At 40.9% G+C, this 18,690-nt stretch overlaps 1 protein-coding gene across 1 annotated transcript in view; it reads left to right on the forward strand.

The window, feature by feature from the left end:
- The window catches only part of LOC126310132 (kanadaptin-like), a 236,880-nt gene that overhangs the window by 194,017 nt on the left and 24,173 nt on the right, over window positions 1-18,690 (forward strand). The window contains 2 exon segments of the mRNA XM_049992109.1: window positions 16,020-16,199; window positions 17,793-18,069. Of these exon segments, the coding sequence (XP_049848066.1) occupies window positions 16,020-16,199; window positions 17,793-18,069 (457 nt within the window).

The following is an 18,690-nucleotide window of genomic DNA, read 5'->3' on the forward strand; positions in this document are numbered from 1 at the left end:
TGGACCAACTCCCCACTTAGTCAGACCATCCCGTTCCTGGTGTTTGATACATGACTAATAGTCTGCGAAATGCATCTGTAGGTAGTTGACCATTGATGAGTGTGGTAGGTAGTTCGAGCACTTTTACTATGAAATAGCTTGTTTCTAACTCTATCAATAAATATTATCATGCACCATTTGTTTTATATATTAGTGACAATATGTTACTTACATATTAAAATGTATAAAACTAAATTACGGCATCAGCTAAATGCAAACATGTGATGCTGTCTTTAGTGAGGAAACTGAAAGTGCTTGGAAAGTTATATAAAGGGGAGTCTCTTCGAAATGTAAATGATACTGGTGTTGGCACAACAGCTGATAACACACTGGTGCCCAACGGGTCAGCAATCCAGTTAATTGCTACTATTTACTAGTTTTTAATAAATTTACTGAGCCACTTACCTCTTTAGGCAGTATATCACATTAACCGTCCATCCTTCCTCTTTATGAATATGTATACGTTTAGCACAAATAAATTATACAGGGATTTGTAGATATTGCTCCGAAGATACTGTTTCCCGGCATTTTTATTTTTCTGCAAAGTGGATAAAATTTTCATAAATTGCAGGGAATGGTAAGCTATTGATTTAACACCACTTGTCAGCAGGAAATCTAAATGTTTCGTTCATACATAAAGTGTTTTATTGTGAAATTTTTTCCTCATTTTTACAAATGAGAGATCTTTCAAAACACTCGGGAACACAAAGGCCAGTGTTACATGGCCTACAGTAGTATCTGATCTCTTTCCTCACTATCTTTTCTGCAGCTTTCCCTTGTTCCCAACAGGCCTTGCATCTTCTAGCTGGGTTTTGTTTTCTTTTCTGTTGGCAGCAGTTTTTCAGCAAAATGACATGCTGTGAGTCTGTTTGCACTTGCAACTCCAGATGCTGAATGTGTATCTTTATTTAGTTTCACTCCTCCCTTTTGAACCAATTGCTTTGGTAATTTACAAATAAAATCTGCTAATGCACACTTTTTTGATATTTTGATATTGTGAATAATGTTGCCATTCACAACTTCTCTCATAAAAATATGGAAGAAAATCTTTTTCCACCATTTTAGTCTTTTGCTGGAAGGGATAGTAAGTCATGAGCTGATCTCCTCTGTCAACACGTGTTTTAGACAGTTTGTAGTGTAGTATAACGTCTGGCTTTGCTACCTCAACATATCCACTCCTGGATTTTACACTGACATGTGAAGCAGTCATTGTATGCTGTGTTTTACAATAATGATCAACACAGAAGAAATTAATTAAAATTTGTGTTGCAGCTGGGACTCGAAACCCGGTCTTCTTGCTTGCTAGGGAGAAATGCTAACCATTACACCACCACAGCACGATGGTCAACATTGCCGCATGAACTACCCGAGTTGAGTGCCCTCCCCAACACAAACTTCATTTCATATCTTCTGCTTATTTCCCCTTACACTGTCATCACTAGCGAACCAAGAAGACTCGGGTTCGAGTCCCGGCTACTGCACAAAATTTTAATTCATTTCTTCTGCATCGATCATTATCGTAGATAATGAAGAGACTTAAATGTCTCGGGGAAACATTTAATTATAACCTTTCTGTGTTGATAACACGTGTACATCACATTTGTCTTTCCATTTTAAGCAGAAAATGATGAAATGTCATTTCTCCTTTCTTTAGTTTTTGATTTATTAGGTCTCTAGGAAACTTAGCCTGTTCTTCATCTCAGTTCCAACGCCCAGTGTAGTTTCTTCCCATTGTTCTCCAAGGACTGCAGGACTTGTATAAAATTTGTCCATGTATACAACTTGTCCTTTACCCAAGTAAGGGGAACATAGCCTCAAGAGCAGGGATTTGACAGGGTTGTCAACATGTCATTCTCCTCCAGTATAAGCTTTAGCATTGCAGATGTGACCTGGTGTTGTCTTACTTACAACATACAGTTTTATCCCATATTTCTCTGGTTTGTCTTTCATATAAACACGGAATCCAATTCTTCCTCGAAAAGGACATATTGTTTCATCCACAGGCAGATTTCGTGATGGATAAAAGACTTTTCTGCATCTTTCTGTGAAAAAGCCCCCCCCCCCCCCCCCCCCCTCCCGAACAGGTCTTATTTTATGCAGAGGGTCATGCCCTGGTTCTTGTTGAGATATCCATAGCGAATTATTGTTCACATACATCATCCTGAATATGGCAAAAAATCTGTCTCGTGACATTAGCTGAGAAGCAAATGATGAAACATGCACAGTGTCTTCAGATCAATAATCCCTAAATTTAGGTTTCTTTACAACACACATATGCAAAACAATTGCAAAAAATTGATATACTTCATTTATCCTCACTGCTCTCCATTTCTTCCATAAAGATTTTGGTTTGATTGTGTTCTGTCGGCGAATTTCAGAAGTAGTATCAGTAGCATATATATTTGTCTCTGACTTTACTTATAGAAACATGCTGTGTTCAGAAAATTGCAACAAACAGTCTTAGTTCTGTTGATAATGTATTGACAGGAAACTGAATCCACCCATTTCTTCAAACAGATTTAACTCAGGGAGTGCATGAAAATGACACCATTCATTGTGAAGGTCAGGCTTTTGAACTAAATGACAAGTCTGACTAAAGGAAACTTGTGCATTAGCTTCTTCATACTCACTACCGCCATTTATATCAGCAGCATAGGTTTCCCTCTCCAGCTCACGCGACTCATCATCATCTTCTGAAAAATCACCGATCTCATACAAAAGATTGTCAAGTTCTGAGCCATTGTTCAAGAGTTCTTTAATCTCTAAGTTTGACAAGCGATGTCTGTTAGCCATATTCACTATTTATATGGTTTTACACGCGGGAAGGAGACACACAATAGCACAGGACAGCAGCTGACATAGAACAAAACAAGCTCCAACAATCCATAAGTGAAGAACGTATGACATACATCCGTCAGGTTTTATGGTTAAAACATAGAGAACAAATCTAGTATGTCTGTCAGCTCCAATGTGTTTCAGACTGGTGAAAAAAATAGGATAACTCATGAAAATCATGCAATGACAAATGAGGATGAGAAACAACTGAAAATACACAAGGCTTTGAAGAAGCTAAAAGTGGAATTCTAGATAATGCTTTGTCTGTGTAGTTTGAGAAAGACAGTAGAAAAAGAACTCTGTTGTATGGACAAGTTATAAAAGAAAACGGTGCCGAGTTTTTATGAGAAATTAGATAGAAACAATGACATTGAAAACAGTACAGTGAGAAGACTTATTAAATCGGTGTAAAAAATGAGATGACAGTTGAAATATAATTATTTCCAGCGAGGATCTGTCTGCTATCAAAAGAGCTGCCAATAAATTTGTACTAAAATTTGATAACTTATTTGAAGAGCTTCATCATACTCATGATCTAGTGTCTGGCTTAAACTACAAAACACTTCCTACAAGAACTTCTGGTGCACAAAGTGAGTCTGTAACACATGCAAAACTTGGCAAAGATTGCTGTCTGTAGTAAAGCTACTGGCAATCGGAGGGTATTGTATTATTAGTGTATTCTAACAGGTCAATAAAAGTGTCCTTCTTATAATCCAACCTTTTTTGTATTTCGACCACGCTTGTGGTCTTTTAGGGGATGGATTAGCGAGGTTCTAATGTACGTGACATTTTTGGGAAGCTGTACATGTGTTCAGTATTCAGAAATAGAATGCTTTACATTCAATTGAAACACGATGGAAGAAATCGCAGATGGGTGTTTACCTATAATGATTATGTTGTGGCTGTGTCCTCTCGCAATATTTTGTGGTTCCTGGCTGATGGTGGTATGATAGGTGGGTGTCCGGTTTCCTCTCACTAGAACACAAAATGCACACATGGTTAAAATACACTTTATTACGGGAACCAGTTATACTTTGCCTCGTCCTGGTTGCCGTGGTGGCACCAGCGGGTGGCTGCAAAAGCCAGGTGGTCCCATGAAGCCATGAATCTGGTGGAAGAAAAGCAACAGAATCACACAGCAAATAACAAATGCGAAGTTGATTCTGCAAAATCACTGAGGCCTGCTCTTAGATGTATGTGCAAATGCGTTTTTGGATCTCGCTTCGTTCCCAGTGCTGACATCGGCCCAAAACCCTGTAAAGAACAAGATCACACAGTGCAAAGTGATACTTGCAGGCCATTGGCGGAGCCGTATGCTGTGGTGGGTGGAACAAGTGAAGCAGCATCCGATTGCAGCTGCCATGCAGAAGTTCCGCCACTGATGGTCTGTCGTGTGAATTGGAGCAATGGGAGGCGAGACAGAGTTGCAGCGCCTGTTCCCGTCTGTGGGAGGTGCAAAGCTTGACCATTTGTTGTTTGAAAGTGTGTATGAAGCGTTTTGCTTCTCCATTGGACTGGGGGTGAAACGGAGCACTGTTAGGTGACAAACTCCATTTTGTTCGTAAAACTTTCAAGGTCACATGACGTGAAATGAGGTCTTCTGTGCATAACGACAACTTCAGGCATTCCTTCAATGCAAAAAATGGTGAACAGTATTTGAATAGTGCTACATGATGTGGTAGAGTTAATGGGAACTTGCTAAAATGGTCAACCACTATGAGCCAACAAGTTTTCCAAAATGGTCCATTTTTCATTTCCTTATAAGGTAACACTTCAGACAAACACCTTTTTTGAATGTGTGACTATAAAATAATGGGTCTGATGCTGTGACAGAATAAGTACGCGTGCACCAAAGATGAAAGACCAATAGCTGTAAAGCGTGAAGCACTCTGAGTCGAGTGTGGCAGCTCTGATGTCTCTAGACAAATCAGTACAGCAGTGGCCTTCTTTTGTGTAATAGTTGCCGGAAAAATGATAAGGGTCATAATAGTGCAATGAACTGATGTGAAATTTCACATGTAACATGAAAAAACTGCTGCTTATCCCTTTCTTTTACTGAAAGAAGAGTACGGCAAAGACTGTTTATCGCGTACCTAAATTTTGAGTAATTCCAGCAATTTCAAGATGCTGGAGGTCACTCAAACCTGTCATGCCCTATTACAAGAAAAGCAGTTGAAAATATTGAAAAAGTAAGTAATCTGATTTGATTTGACTGTCGGCTGAGTATTCTATTGACTGCTGAAATTGTAGGAATTGACAAAGAATGCATAAGACAAATTTTATGTAATCAATTAAATATGAGAAAATATGTGAAACGGATGCTAAAAATTCTCACGATTGAACAAAAAGAAAATGTCTGTACTGAGAGTTTGAATACTGTTGAAACTGCCTCAAATTTCTTGGAAAGAATGATAATGTAATAAATCGATTTTTCACTTATGATTCGGAAACTAGCATTGGAAAGGTCCAGCTTCACCGAAAGTTAAAAAAGTCAAATGAGCAAATCAGGATTCAAAGCGATAATGATACTTTTTATTAAATTTTTATGGAATAGTGTATCTTCACTGGGTTCTCGTAGGTTTCACTATTAATCAACATTACCATCTTGAGATTCTTGCTCAACTCTGTGAGAAAATAAGAAGAAAACAATTCAATTGTGAAAGAATAAATCATGGGTTCTGCATCAAGATAACATACTGCCTTATACCAGCATTGTCTGCACGGAGGTTTCTAGCAAACTACAGCATTTCAGTGTTAGACACTCACCTTATTTGCCTGACCTAGCACGATGTGACCTCTGTCTATTCCCCAAGATCAAATCTGCACTAAAAGGAACAAGATTTCAGTTTGTTGAGGCAATAAAATAAAGAGCAGCATGTGTCATAAAGAAGCTCACAGAGGAAGACTGCCAGTGCTGTTCCCATCAATGGTAAATTCACGTGGAGCATTTGAGGGATAAAGCTGGGCAGAGTATATTGAAGGCGACAACAAGTATTATTGGTCTCATACAGAATTACTGTGTCATTGATGAACCTTAAAGCTTTCATTTCTTCTACCTTAATTTTGATTCGCATTCCAAATTCATCCACAGCTTCCTTTTTTGCTTGATCAGAAACAGAGATAGTATGAGTCTAATGTTCAGGTTGCATACTTTGTAAATTAAAGCACCACTGTTACATCAGTGGGCTGCCTTGGTTGCCACTGTCATTCCCACAAGTATGAGTCTGAGAACTGTGGCACTGCTGTCACTTCATATTTGTCAGCTCGTTCTCTCTTGCTGATTCGTGCAGGAGTATAATGCTGGCTATGGCTTATTCGTGGTTTTAGTACATATAAGTACACAATGTTATTGCTGTAAAGTAGCACTGACAAGTGAAATGACAGAATCAGATGCCCTATAACAAAGCTACACTCCTGGAAATGGAAAAAAGAACACATTGACACTGGTGTGTCAGACCCACCATACTTGCTCCGGACACTGTGAGAGGGCTGTACAAGCAATGATCACACGCATGGCATAGCGGACACACCAGGAACCGCGGTGTTGGCCGTCGAATGGCACTAGCTGCGCAGCATTTGTGCACCGCCGCCGTCAGTGTCAGCCAGTTTGCCGTGGCATACGGAGCTCCATCGCAGTCTTTAACACTGGTAGCATGCCACGACAGTGTGGATGTGAACCGTATGTGCAGTTGACGGACTTTGAGCGAGGGCGTATAGTGGGCATGCGGGAGGCCGGGTGGACGTACCGCCGAATTGCTCAACACGTGGGGTGTGAGGTCTCCACAGTACATCGATGTTGTCGCCAGTGGTCGGCGGAAGGTGCACGTGCCCGTCGACCTGGGACCGGACCGCAGCGACGCACGGATGCACGCCAAGACCGTAGGATCCTACGCAGTGCTGTAGGGGACCGCACCGCCACTTCCCAGCAAATTAGGGACACTGTTACTCCTGGGGTATCGGCGAGGACCATTCGCAACCATCTCCATGATGCTGGGCTACGGTCCCGCACACCGTTAGGCCATCTTCCGCTCACGCCTCAACATCGTGCAGCCCGCCTCCAGTGGTGTCGCGACAGGCGTGAATGGAGGGACGAATGGAGACGTGTCGTCTTCAGCGATGAGAGTCGCTTCTGCCTTGGTGCCAATGATGGTCGTATGCGTGTTTGGCGCCGTGCAGGTGAGCGCCACAATCAGGACTGCATACGACCGAGGCACACAGGGCCAACACTCGCCATCATGGAGTGGGGAGCGATCTCCTACACTGGCCGTACACCTCTGGTGATCGTCGAGGGGACACTGAATAGTGCACGGTACATCCAAACCGTCATCGAACCCATCGTTCTACCATTCCTAGACCGGCAAGGGAACTTGCTGTTCCAACAGGACAATGCACGTCCGCATGTATCCCGTGCCGCCCAACGTGCTCTAGAAGGTGTAAGTCAACTACCCTGGCCAGCAAGATCTCCGGATCTGTCCCCCATTAAGCATGTTTGGGGCTGGATGAAGCGTCGTCTCTCGCGGTCTGCACGTCCAGCACGAACGCTGGTCCAACTGAGGCGCCAGGTGGAAATGGCATGGCAAGCCGTTCCACAGGACTACATCCAGCATCTCTATGATCGTCTCCATGGGAGAATAGCAGCCTGCATTGCTGCGAAAGGTGGATATACACTGTACTAGTGCCGACATTGTGCATGTTCTGTTGCCTGTGTCTATGTGCCTGTGGTTCTGACAGTGTGATCATGTGATGTATCTGACCCCAGGAATGTGTCAATAAAGTTTCCCCTTCCTGGGACAATGAATTCACGGTGTTCTTAATTCAATTTCCAGGAGAGTATATTTTATAAGAATGTGAAGGATATAAGATTGATTCATAGAACACAATTGCACTTGAAATGTTGTACACTTGTTTATCCCATCTCCACTATGAGGAAACATATTGGCGGAATCAAATGATAACAGGGCACAGAGCAATGCCACTTTGACAAAAAAGAGTGTTGTTTCTATATTCATTTTAGTCATGCCAACTTGCAGTCAGTTGTGTAGTTTATTATTCATTTCTATGAAAGTAATAAATTTTTGAAAATGTAAGTAATTGGATATAAAAAATGGAGGCTGAAGTTTACGGCTTTGCCTCAAATGCTAAGGCTGTATGTGAGGGAATGTTTGACATGGAAAGGACCGCAACTGTCAAAATGTAAGTATCATTGTTTTTTTAGTAGGTTTAATGTTGAAATAAGTGTGTAGCTGACCTTTTGTGAGGATGAGATCAGTTTCAAGGAAAATGGTGTGGAATTTGAAATAGGACCATGTGAAATTTAATTGGGGGAAGATATTTAGAGACTCGAGGAATTTTAACAGCTCAGCTTTGCCATGACTCCATATGCCAAAGATGTCATCAATGTACCTAAAGCAAACCAGGGGCCGAAGGCTTATGGATCCCAGGAAAGCCCCTTTCAAGTGACCCATAAAAATGTTGACATAACAAGTAGCCATTCTGGTTCCGATGGCTGTAGCCCTGGTCTGTTTTTATATCTGCACTTCAGAAGTGAAGTAGTTGTTGCTAACCAAACGTATACCCGCCTTAGTTGATCGACACCTGCAACCTGTAGTACAAAGCCTTCCCACCTGTATTAAAGACACCAACCAATACCTAGATCATCTGAAATCTGTGCCTGTCCCACTCCCGCAGCACAACTCGCTCATCACCATGGAATGCCATCTCAGGTGACGAGTGGGCTGTGGCAGAGACTCGAGAGTCAAGTCTACAGGCACACGGGGATGAAGGACTGGCTGGCTAATTTAATGCAAATATATGGTGTTCGTTTCTGATCTCTAAGGTACAGTCCTGCCTCACTCCCCTCTCAGTTACTTCTTGCTTTTCCTGTCCTTGGATGTTTTTAGCTGCATCTAGTTTGCCTAAATGTCATAGGTTACCTTTTGCTTCCAGTATTTTATCCTTGCTAAGTTTTTTTTATCCCTGCTACCTTAACAATTTCAAAAAGTGTATTCCAGTCAACATTGTCAAATGCTTTCTCTAAATCTACAAGTGCTATAATGTAGGTTTTGCTTTCTGTAACCTGTCTTCTGAGATATGCCAAAGGGTCAGTATCAGTTCACAATTTCCTATATGTCTGCTGAGTCCAATTGATCTTCCCCGAGGTCAGCTTCTGCCAGTTTTTTAATTGTTCTGTAAATAATTCGTGTTCGTATTTTCTGACGAGGCTTATTAAACTAATGGTTTAGTAATACTCATGCCTATCAGTGCTTGCCTTCCTTGGAATTATTATATTCTTCTCGAAAACAAGGGTATTTCACCAGACTCACATATGCTGGCGACAAAAAGGGTGAAGCACCTAAAAGACACTGTCAGATATCAATGTAACTTTGTACACATATATACCACTGGCAGATGTGTAAATGATTAGAGTCGCCTCAAATCAAAAACAGCCCACTGTTGCACTACATTCTGTTTATTTTAAAGCTTGACCATGGTTTCTGCTACAATAATATAGCCTTCTTCAGAAGTCCTAAAAATCATCAAAATAACAGTCGTTCTACATAGCCACACTACCAGTGACTGACATTATTTCTACGACCAGCACCCTAGCGCATGAGTGCGGTAACATGGTACATGGTGACAAAGGACACATTAACATATTCGTCTCAACATAGACCACTGTTAACATAAAAGCAGCTCATGACTCTTTATGATAAATTCCTACAGGAGCACTGTCCTAAAACATTAGTTTATCTCAAAAGATAATCATACAATCGTATGGCACAATTGAGTAACTACTAGTGCCTATCTGCTATGCCCAATACGGGCTGAAAACCTTCAAGAAAGCTGGAACTTTTCAAATAACACTGATCATTCAGTAAATTCCTACTGTCAAACTTTTTGTGCTTGTATATCTGCACCTCCTCCAATAAATCTAATTTCATACCCTTTTCTTCTTTACACAATAGTTCAGTGTCGTTAACAAGTTGGGGTGTATGTCGTCCTATGATGATCTGTTCAGTAAACGTTGACCCATTCTTATTCATATCCTCGACGGCATATGGTCTTTATAACTTATGGCTATAGACCTACCTGTTTGCCCTATGTTATATGCCAGGCAATCATTTCATTTCAATTGATAAACTCCTGATTGCAATAGCTTATTATAAATGTTTTTGCTGAAACAAACAAAATTCCGTTTGAAGCTATTGTTGGTGGAAAATGTTACATTAGTCACGTTCATGGAGCACACATTGCATTTTGTAAGATATGTTTCCTAGAAACAGAATAGCTATAAATCTCTTATGTTCATCCCTTTTGTTCCTGGACCTCATCAACGTGGAAACTGTCTTTTTCGTTTTGCGCTCATTTATATTGTCAATTATGTTGGGGTTATAACCATTATTGCCATCAGTCTCTTTTAGGATATACACTTCTTTTTGAAAGTTAGCCAGAGTAAGATGTAAATTTATTGCCCTGTGTACACTCAAATTGAAAAAAAGCCATTTTCTGTGCCCACAGATGCGAGGACCTGTAGTTAACGATGGGATAGAGTTTAATATTTATCAAAAGCTTACACTTATGGATTGCGTCATTCTCAACAGGTTTAATATTTATTAAAAGCCTATGTTTACAGATTGCATCATTCCCAGGTTTGAGATAAGCATAAATATCAATGTTGTCAAATAATCATTCACCTACAAGGTGATCCACAATCTCCTTGATATGTGAAAGTTGAAAGAATTGATACCTGTCTAATCATAAAGTGTAGCTTTAGAAACTACTCAAAGTCTGTCTGAGGAGATGCCCATTGGTTTGCAGAAAAGGATTTGAAAACACCAATTTGTTCCAGTCTTCATCCCAAATAGTGCGAGGCACTGGATGTGTGTAGTAAAACTTTGGTGGAGCAACGTCCTCAAGCGTAATGCCCTTTAGAAAATTCTTTGGGTTTCTCAATATGGCATTGAACAAATGTCTGTATTTTTCACACAGTTGCCGAATGCTGGCCTTGGAAACTTGATTACTGATAGCATGCACGTTACCTTAAATATCTAAACTGTACAAATTAAATGCGCCCGTGCCAAAAATATTGGGACTAGATTATGCTCAGATTAGCTTGAATTGTGTTAATGTAATCATATTTTTATATTTTGCTTGCAAAGTATATGTCACAAGAACAGAGATACTTTCACCGTTGTAGACTGTGAGGTGCAGACATGATACCTGTATCTTAGGGTGTCCCAACTGCTTATATGTGCACTTATTAATTAGTATGACTAAAGCAGTGGTGTCTAACTACAACAGTACACTGCAATTGCAAATCTCTGAAGAGACGCACAGATGCAGTAATTCCTCTGCATGTGATTGTCATATCTGACTTTTGGAAGACCGGCTTCATATGATGTGTGAATTATGGAGCATTTTGCTGGTCATCGATTTGAGGAGAGCTAATCTGAATGAGCAAAATTTTGCACTGTGCACATAGGTCTGCAATTATTTAGCTTACATCTGTGGTTCCTGTGAGTTTTGCCATGAAGAGTGGGTGAGAATTCAGAGTGTGAGATGATATTGATTTTCATTTTCTGAAATCTATCCGTGGTTATGTTAAACAGAATTTATATTTTTATGATTCTTTTGCTACCAACTTGCTGTGTGTGTCCTGACTTATGGCGATTTTGGCATTCAGCTTGGTGGGAAAAGCAGTGTATATAGTCATGTGTTGCACAGACATGAGAGTGTGTGAAACTGCAAGAAAACTTCATTTACAGTTCATGCCCCAGCTTGCAGCTGTTGCCAACAGGTGCCAAACAGTTATGGGCCGCTTAGAGACTAAGATTATTATGCTTTAAAATCTCAGCCCGTATCCTGTTGTGAGCAGTGCTCTGAATAATTGTATTGGAAAGCATTTTGTCTTCAAATGGAAATCCGAGGGCATAGTTAAATTTACCATTACTAGTCATTCCTCGAGTTCATCGGTCCATTCCTTGTGATACTGATTATTGTAACAGCAGATACGGAAGAACATGAAATGTGCAGCATCTACACAGATCTGTGACTAAAAAATATCAGTGATTGTCCTAGTGACGTCCTCATAGGTTAGGTTTGGGGCTCTACTTGGAGAAACAGCTTCCTACACAAGAAAAATCACCACACTCCTACCTGTGAAAAAAAGAAAGAACATTGTGGTCCACCTGACATTTAGTAGGCTGAAAACTGGTTCTCCAGTTGAATTTTGTGCTCTATCTAGTAGACGTGTTTTGCATTGAAAGAATGAAAAGGAGGGGTCCACACTTGGCTTTAAAATGCAAGAAAAAAAATTTTAGTTATTTTCCAAACTGTTGAAATAGAAAAAAATGTTTATTAAGGTAATGTCATTTGAAGTCAGTGATATTTAATCATATCCCATGGATCCAATCCACACAGATCATTGTTGTCACCAGAAATGTTTGTTGTGTCCGTAGTGTGTATGAGGTGGGTTGGGCAAACCTTGAACACTTCAAACATTTTTAAAATGACTGAAACATCAAAACATTTACTTACAATATGTTCCGTGAAGTAAAATTATACAAATCTTTAGTATCGCTATGAGCCTGTTCGACTCACTGTAGGAAATACTAACAATGTTGTGCAGTGTTTGTAGTTGTTGTCACACTGCAGGTTTTTCAAGACACGGGCAGAGCTCGATAGATGGACCCATTTGCACGCAGTCTGTGTAAACGAAGATGGCGTAATCTGCTTTTGTCTGTAGTGCTGTCGATAGGAGCGTGTCAAGCCCTGCAGACAGCAGTTACCGAGGAATCTGTTGGTTTTATGTGTGAGGTCTTCTTCTAAGATGTGGGCAGCATGTCTGATCATCATAGACATCACCATTGCTGTGTGTGCTGTATCTAACTTCAGCCTATCCATTTCCGTTTGTAAATTATCTGACCTACATACCCCGTTAAGGGTTCTAATATTCCATACCGTGGCCTGTAGAATGACTGTTTTGTTTCTCCTGATGGTGGTAGTCCACACTAGGAGATTCAAATGTGGGACTCTCTTGCCTCCAGAATATTTTACCCGAGAGGATGCCATCGTCACTTCACCTTGCAGTAGAGCTGCATACCTGTGGGAAATATAATGGCTGTAGTTTCCCCCAGCTGTTAGCCATTCGCTGTTGCAGTTAGCAAGATAATATTGGTTAAATTTTACAAATACAGATCAGTCAATCATCTAGACAGTTGCCTCTGCAACTACTGAAATGCATTGCCTTTGCAACTACTGAAAAGACTCCTGTCCCTCATCAGGAACCACGTGTTTGTCTTGCCATTCCACAGACATTCCACCAATGCAATTTCCCCTACAGTATGACTGACTGTATCGTTGTGGCCTGTGAGCCATCTCAGCATGGTGAGGTCCGTGGCTATCCGTCACGAATAAGGTATTTTGATATCAAAGTAATTTGTCCATTTTGAGTGCAGCAGCCATGTTATCACTGTATAAGAGGGGCGCACAGGACTTTAGGACCACAATGCCAAGTTTTTGACAACAGAGTTGTGGCTTAAATAGAAAAAAAAATTCAGTTTTATTGGTAATTAATCCAATTTTTATTTCACTCTCTATATTCAGCAGCAGTTTCTAAATATTTCATGTTTACTTTTTTCTAAAAGTTAATGTATAACTAAATTTAGGATTAAACAATGGAAAACCCAGGATGGACTGTAACAATATTATGAGAAGGAAAGTTGCCCTCACTATATTGCGGAATTGCCGAGTCGCAGATAGACACTTACAGCTTTTGGCCAATGGCCTTTGTCAACAATAAACGCACTCATTCACACACACACTCACGCAAACGCAACTCACACAAACGACTGCAGTCTCGAGCAACTGAATTTACACTGCGAGCAGCAGCACCAGTGCACGATGGGAGTGGTGATTGGGTGGGGGAAAGAAAGAGGTTGGGGTGGGGGTGGGGAGGGATAGTATGGCGGGGATGGTGGACAGTGAAGCGCTGCAGGTTGGGTGGTGGGCAGCGGAGAGGTGGGGATGAGGGGGGGGGGGGGGGGGGAGTAGTGGAAAAGGAGAGAAATAAATTAAAAATAAATAAAAAAGACTTGCTGTGGTGGTGGAATGGTGGCTGTGTAGTGCTGGAGTGAAAGCAGGGAAGAGGCTGGACGGGTGAGGACAGCGACTAATGTAGGTTGAGGCCAGGAGGCTTACAGGGACGTAGGCTGTATTGCAGGGAAAGTTCCCATCTGTGCAGTTCAGAAAAGCTGGTGTTGGTCGGAAGGATCCACATGGCACAGGCTGTGAAGTAGTCACTGAAATGAAGGATATCATCTTTGGCAGCATGTTCGGCAACAGGGTGGCCACACTTGTTTCTCGGCCACAGTTTGTCGGTGGCCATTCGTGCGGACAGACAGCTTGTCAGTTGTCGTGCCTACGTAGCTTAGCTTGTAGACCACGTGACTGGTTTCACAGGTAGCCCTGCGTTTGATGGGATAGATGATGTTTGTGATTGGACTGTAGTAGGTGGTGGTGTGAGGATCTGTGGGACAGGTCTTGCATCTAAGTCTGTCACAGGGGTATGACCCCTGGGAGCAGGGGTTGCATAAGGATAGACGAGTATATTGTGTAGGTTCGATGGATGGCGGAATACCACTGTGGGTGGGGTGGGCAGGGCATTCAGGGCACAACAAGAATTAATCGAAACCCTGGCGAAGAATGTGATTCAGTTGCTCCAGTCCTGGGTGTTACTTAGTTATAGGGAGAATACTCCTCTGTGGACAGACGATGGGTCTGTGGGAGGTGGTGGGAGACAGGAAACATAAGGCATGGAAGATTTGTTTTTGTACTTATGGTCAAGTGAAGGCTTCAATCAGACCCTCTGTATATTTCAAGAGGGTCTGCTCATCACTGCAGATGCGACAACCAGGGGCGGCTATACTGTACAGAAGTACTTCCTAGTATGGAATGGGTGGCAGTTGTCGAAGTGGAGGTATTGCTTTTAGGAAGGTGGCTTTTTGGGTTGATGGCATCTTTGCTATCTGGATCGAAGGTGAGGTCACCCTACCCACATACTTCCAGAACCTCAACAACTATCCTCCCATTTGCTTCACCTGGTCCTCCTCAATCCAACAAGCCACCTACCTAAATGTTGACCTCCACCTCAAAGATGGCAACATCTGTACCTCCATCCATATCAAACCTACTAACCATCAGCAAAACCTTCACTTTGACAGCTGCCACCCATTCCATACCAAGAAGTCCCTTCCGTACAGTGTGCATCACATCTGCAGTGACAAGCAGTCCCTCTCGAAATATACCGAGGGTCTTACGGAAGCCTTCACTGACCATAATTATCCTCCCAACCTTGTACAAAAACAAATCTCCTGTGCTTTACCTTTCCAGTCTTCCACCACCTCCCAAAGTTCGACAGTCCAGCCACAGAGGAGCAGTCCCCTCGTAACTCAGTATGATACGGAACTGGAGCAACTGAATTGCATTCTCCACCAGGGTTTCGATTACCTCGTGTCGTGCCCTGAAATGAGAAGTGTCCTGCCCACTATACTTCCCACCCCTCCGCAAGTGGTATTCTTCCATCTACCAAACCTACACCTGACTCTGAAACCAAACCACTGGAGATTGAAGGCTCTTTACGGCTGCCTTTATCTGTATGGTGCATACCACTGGCAGCAGTGATCTGACAGGAAGTGCCCTTCAGGCTGCTGGCAGTTGATGAAAGCTATCACTCGTGGGTACCTCTTGCACTAACCTGCGTAACTGCTATTGCCGACCTCATATAGCAGAATGATGCCCTGTGCGTGGTATCGGATACTGGCAGATATATTATCTGAAGTGCACTGCATGAGATATTTCTCATAAGGCTAATAATCACTGGTGTGTGCAGTTTTTTATAAGAATCTGACAAGAGTGACAATATAGGTGATACGTGATTCTTGAGGGGATTAGGAAGGAACCAAGAAGTGTGTAGCTTGACCTCTGCAGTTAAGTGTAATTCTGCAGGTAGAATATGTAGTAAACAACTTCAGTGTACATGAGTAGTTTTATGACTTTTAAGACAGTACTATGTGTCTATAGAACACAGTACGTCAGAATTGTAGTAAACATCGTAAATAAACTAACAGACTTATTTTTGTTTACAGATTCAATTACAGTCACTCAGGAGTGAGGGTGATCACTTGCGGAAATTGGTGAATATTGCAAAGCCGGCCAGCTTGCCCGAACTTGTCCCTAGTGAAGAGCTATCAAAACTGCAGACTAGCAACAGAGTTGCATTAGTTGCCGCAGTCAAAAGAAAAGTAAAGGACGAACAGATGAGCAAGGTAACTAAACCATATTCACTCACTTTATAATTAAATACTTCTTCGTTAGGTTTTCTTTTTCATGTCCACATTTGTCTTCTGATGTTGTTCCTTTAAAATTGTAAGAAAGCATACCTTATGTCGTTATATGTGTAAGATGAAGTCAGACAAAAAAAGACAGATGGAAAAATTAATTAAACTGTTTATTATTGCCAAATTAATCTCCTGAGACAAGGTGGTCAATGACTACATGCAAAAACGTTTGAAAATGCATACAGAATCATGATTACACCCTGAAGGAAGAGATTCATGGCAGTCTGTATGCTTTGGATGAAGACATGTGCACATAAGTTCAATCGTAAGTCTGTAGGCAGCCACAAACATTTTTATATTAAAAGTATTGACTGTGGAACAAATGTGTTAACAATTGTGCTGATTACTTTTCAAGTAATAAACAGTTTGTTTACTTTTTTTCCATCTGTCTCATTTTCTTTTGACTATGGAAAGTATCTAGATAATATTAGCTGAGATAGACCAAAAAAGTGGCACAGTAATGAAACACTGAAATTGAATTTTGGAGGGATTGAATTCACAGCATGTATTGATTTAGTTTGCTTCCCCTCTAGTTGTTTAGTTAACTATTGCAATGTCTCAGTAGTATCACTCTTGACGAGACGTAAAAGGTTTTATTTTATTGAAAGAAAGATAGAGGAAGAAAACAGAAAGTTTGCTGTGTCTAACAGCACACTAGTTCTCTTCATATAGCGCAGAAAGATTTGACATATAGAATGAAATTTAAATGATATAAAATCCAGGATGGAATGAAACAATGTTATGAAAAGGATAGTTGCTACTTACCATATAGTGGAGACGCTGAGTCGCAGATAGGTACAACGAAAAGACTGTCACAAAACGAGCTTTTGGCCAACAAGACCTTTCTTGAAAATAGACCACACACACACACACACACACACACACACACACACACACACACACACACACGACCAAAGTGTCTGGCACCTGAAGCCAGAATCTGGTCAGAGACTGTGGTCGTGTGTGTGTGTGTGTGTGTGTGTGTGTGTGTGTGTGTGTGTGTGTGTGTGTGTCTGTCTACTTTTGGCCTTGATGGCAAAAAAGCTCATTTTGTGACAGTCATTCTGTTGTGTCTATCTGTGACTCAGCATCACTGTTATATGGTGAGTAGCAGTTATCCTTTTCATAATATTGATAGAATGAAACTTCTCAGATGACAGGGAGTCTGTACTCTTTGTAGGGTTGGTAGGTGACATAAACATGACAGACAAATAACTGTATGAAGTAAAAAGGTAGACAGGTTATGAACAGTTAACTTGGATGAAAACTATTTAGAGATTTAGTTTATGTATTTCTACAGCATAGTTAAAGGTTAAATACACACATCAGCAATTAATAGACATGAATAATAAGCACAAGCCCTTTTCTTTTGTGTTTGGAAGTGTATCCAAGCAGAATTTGCAGTTCAGTGTGCTCTTTTCATACACCTATAATTGGACCATATTTTTGATAAGCACAGTGTTGAAAACCATTCATTCATGTGTGATGAAGTAGGCTGAACAATGCTATTTTAACTTCTAGATGTCCCATAAAATAATACCAGATGTTGATTCAAAGTTGGAAGGTGTAGAAGAACAGGAAGAGGAAGAGGATGAAGAGGAAGAGCAAGAACAGAAAGAAGCAGACAAAGAAGAACAAAATAATCGAAAGAGAAATCAAGATACAGGTGGAAATCGTGACCAAAGAACAGTAAAACAATCTGAACAGGAAGCTGTGTCATTAAATAGTCGTGGGGAGAAAAGAGAACAGCTTCACACAGAAAAGAAACCATGTACTCTAGATGACAACAGTGTTATTGGTAATGATAATGTAGTTCATTTCCTGTAGTATAGTGTAAAGTTGTAAAATGAAAGACTGTAAGAAGAAATAGAATCTTTATAGTGACTGAAATACTTGATTATTTTTCAATCGTTCGTCAAAGATAATTGGTCCCTCGTTGCCACCCAGTGTGAACTTAAATGAGGGAAAAGAAGTAGTTGTAAATAAAAATAAGAAGAGGTCGAGGCAGAAAGAGCCTAAGAATGTGAACATAAATACAAATTCTTATATTTTTGAGTTATTCAGCAGAAACGTAGCACGAAAGTACGGTCTTCGGACAAAAGCTAATAAATAAAATAAAGGGAAATTAAGTGGCCAATGAGACTGAAAATGCTCCTGTGGTTTCAGGTGATATCCTTTCTCAGAGCTAACTAATAACAGTCATTTACATTGTACTGGCTGCAGAGCGTATTTGAGAAAGCCCAAGCCCGGACTGAGGTCTTCCTCTTGCTGACTCTTCTGGCCTAGTGCGCCTCTCTCACAGCATATTGCCTCATATATAACTTTGTTGCTTTCCTCTTCGTCAAAGATAATTGGTCCCTCGTTGCCACCCAGTGTGAACTTAAATGAGAGAAAAGAAGTAGTTGTAAATAAAAATAAG

Source organism: Schistocerca gregaria, unplaced genomic scaffold (assembly GCF_023897955.1).
Source record: "Schistocerca gregaria isolate iqSchGreg1 unplaced genomic scaffold, iqSchGreg1.2 ptg000394l, whole genome shotgun sequence".
Classification (NCBI taxonomy): domain Eukaryota; kingdom Metazoa; phylum Arthropoda; class Insecta; order Orthoptera; family Acrididae; genus Schistocerca; species Schistocerca gregaria.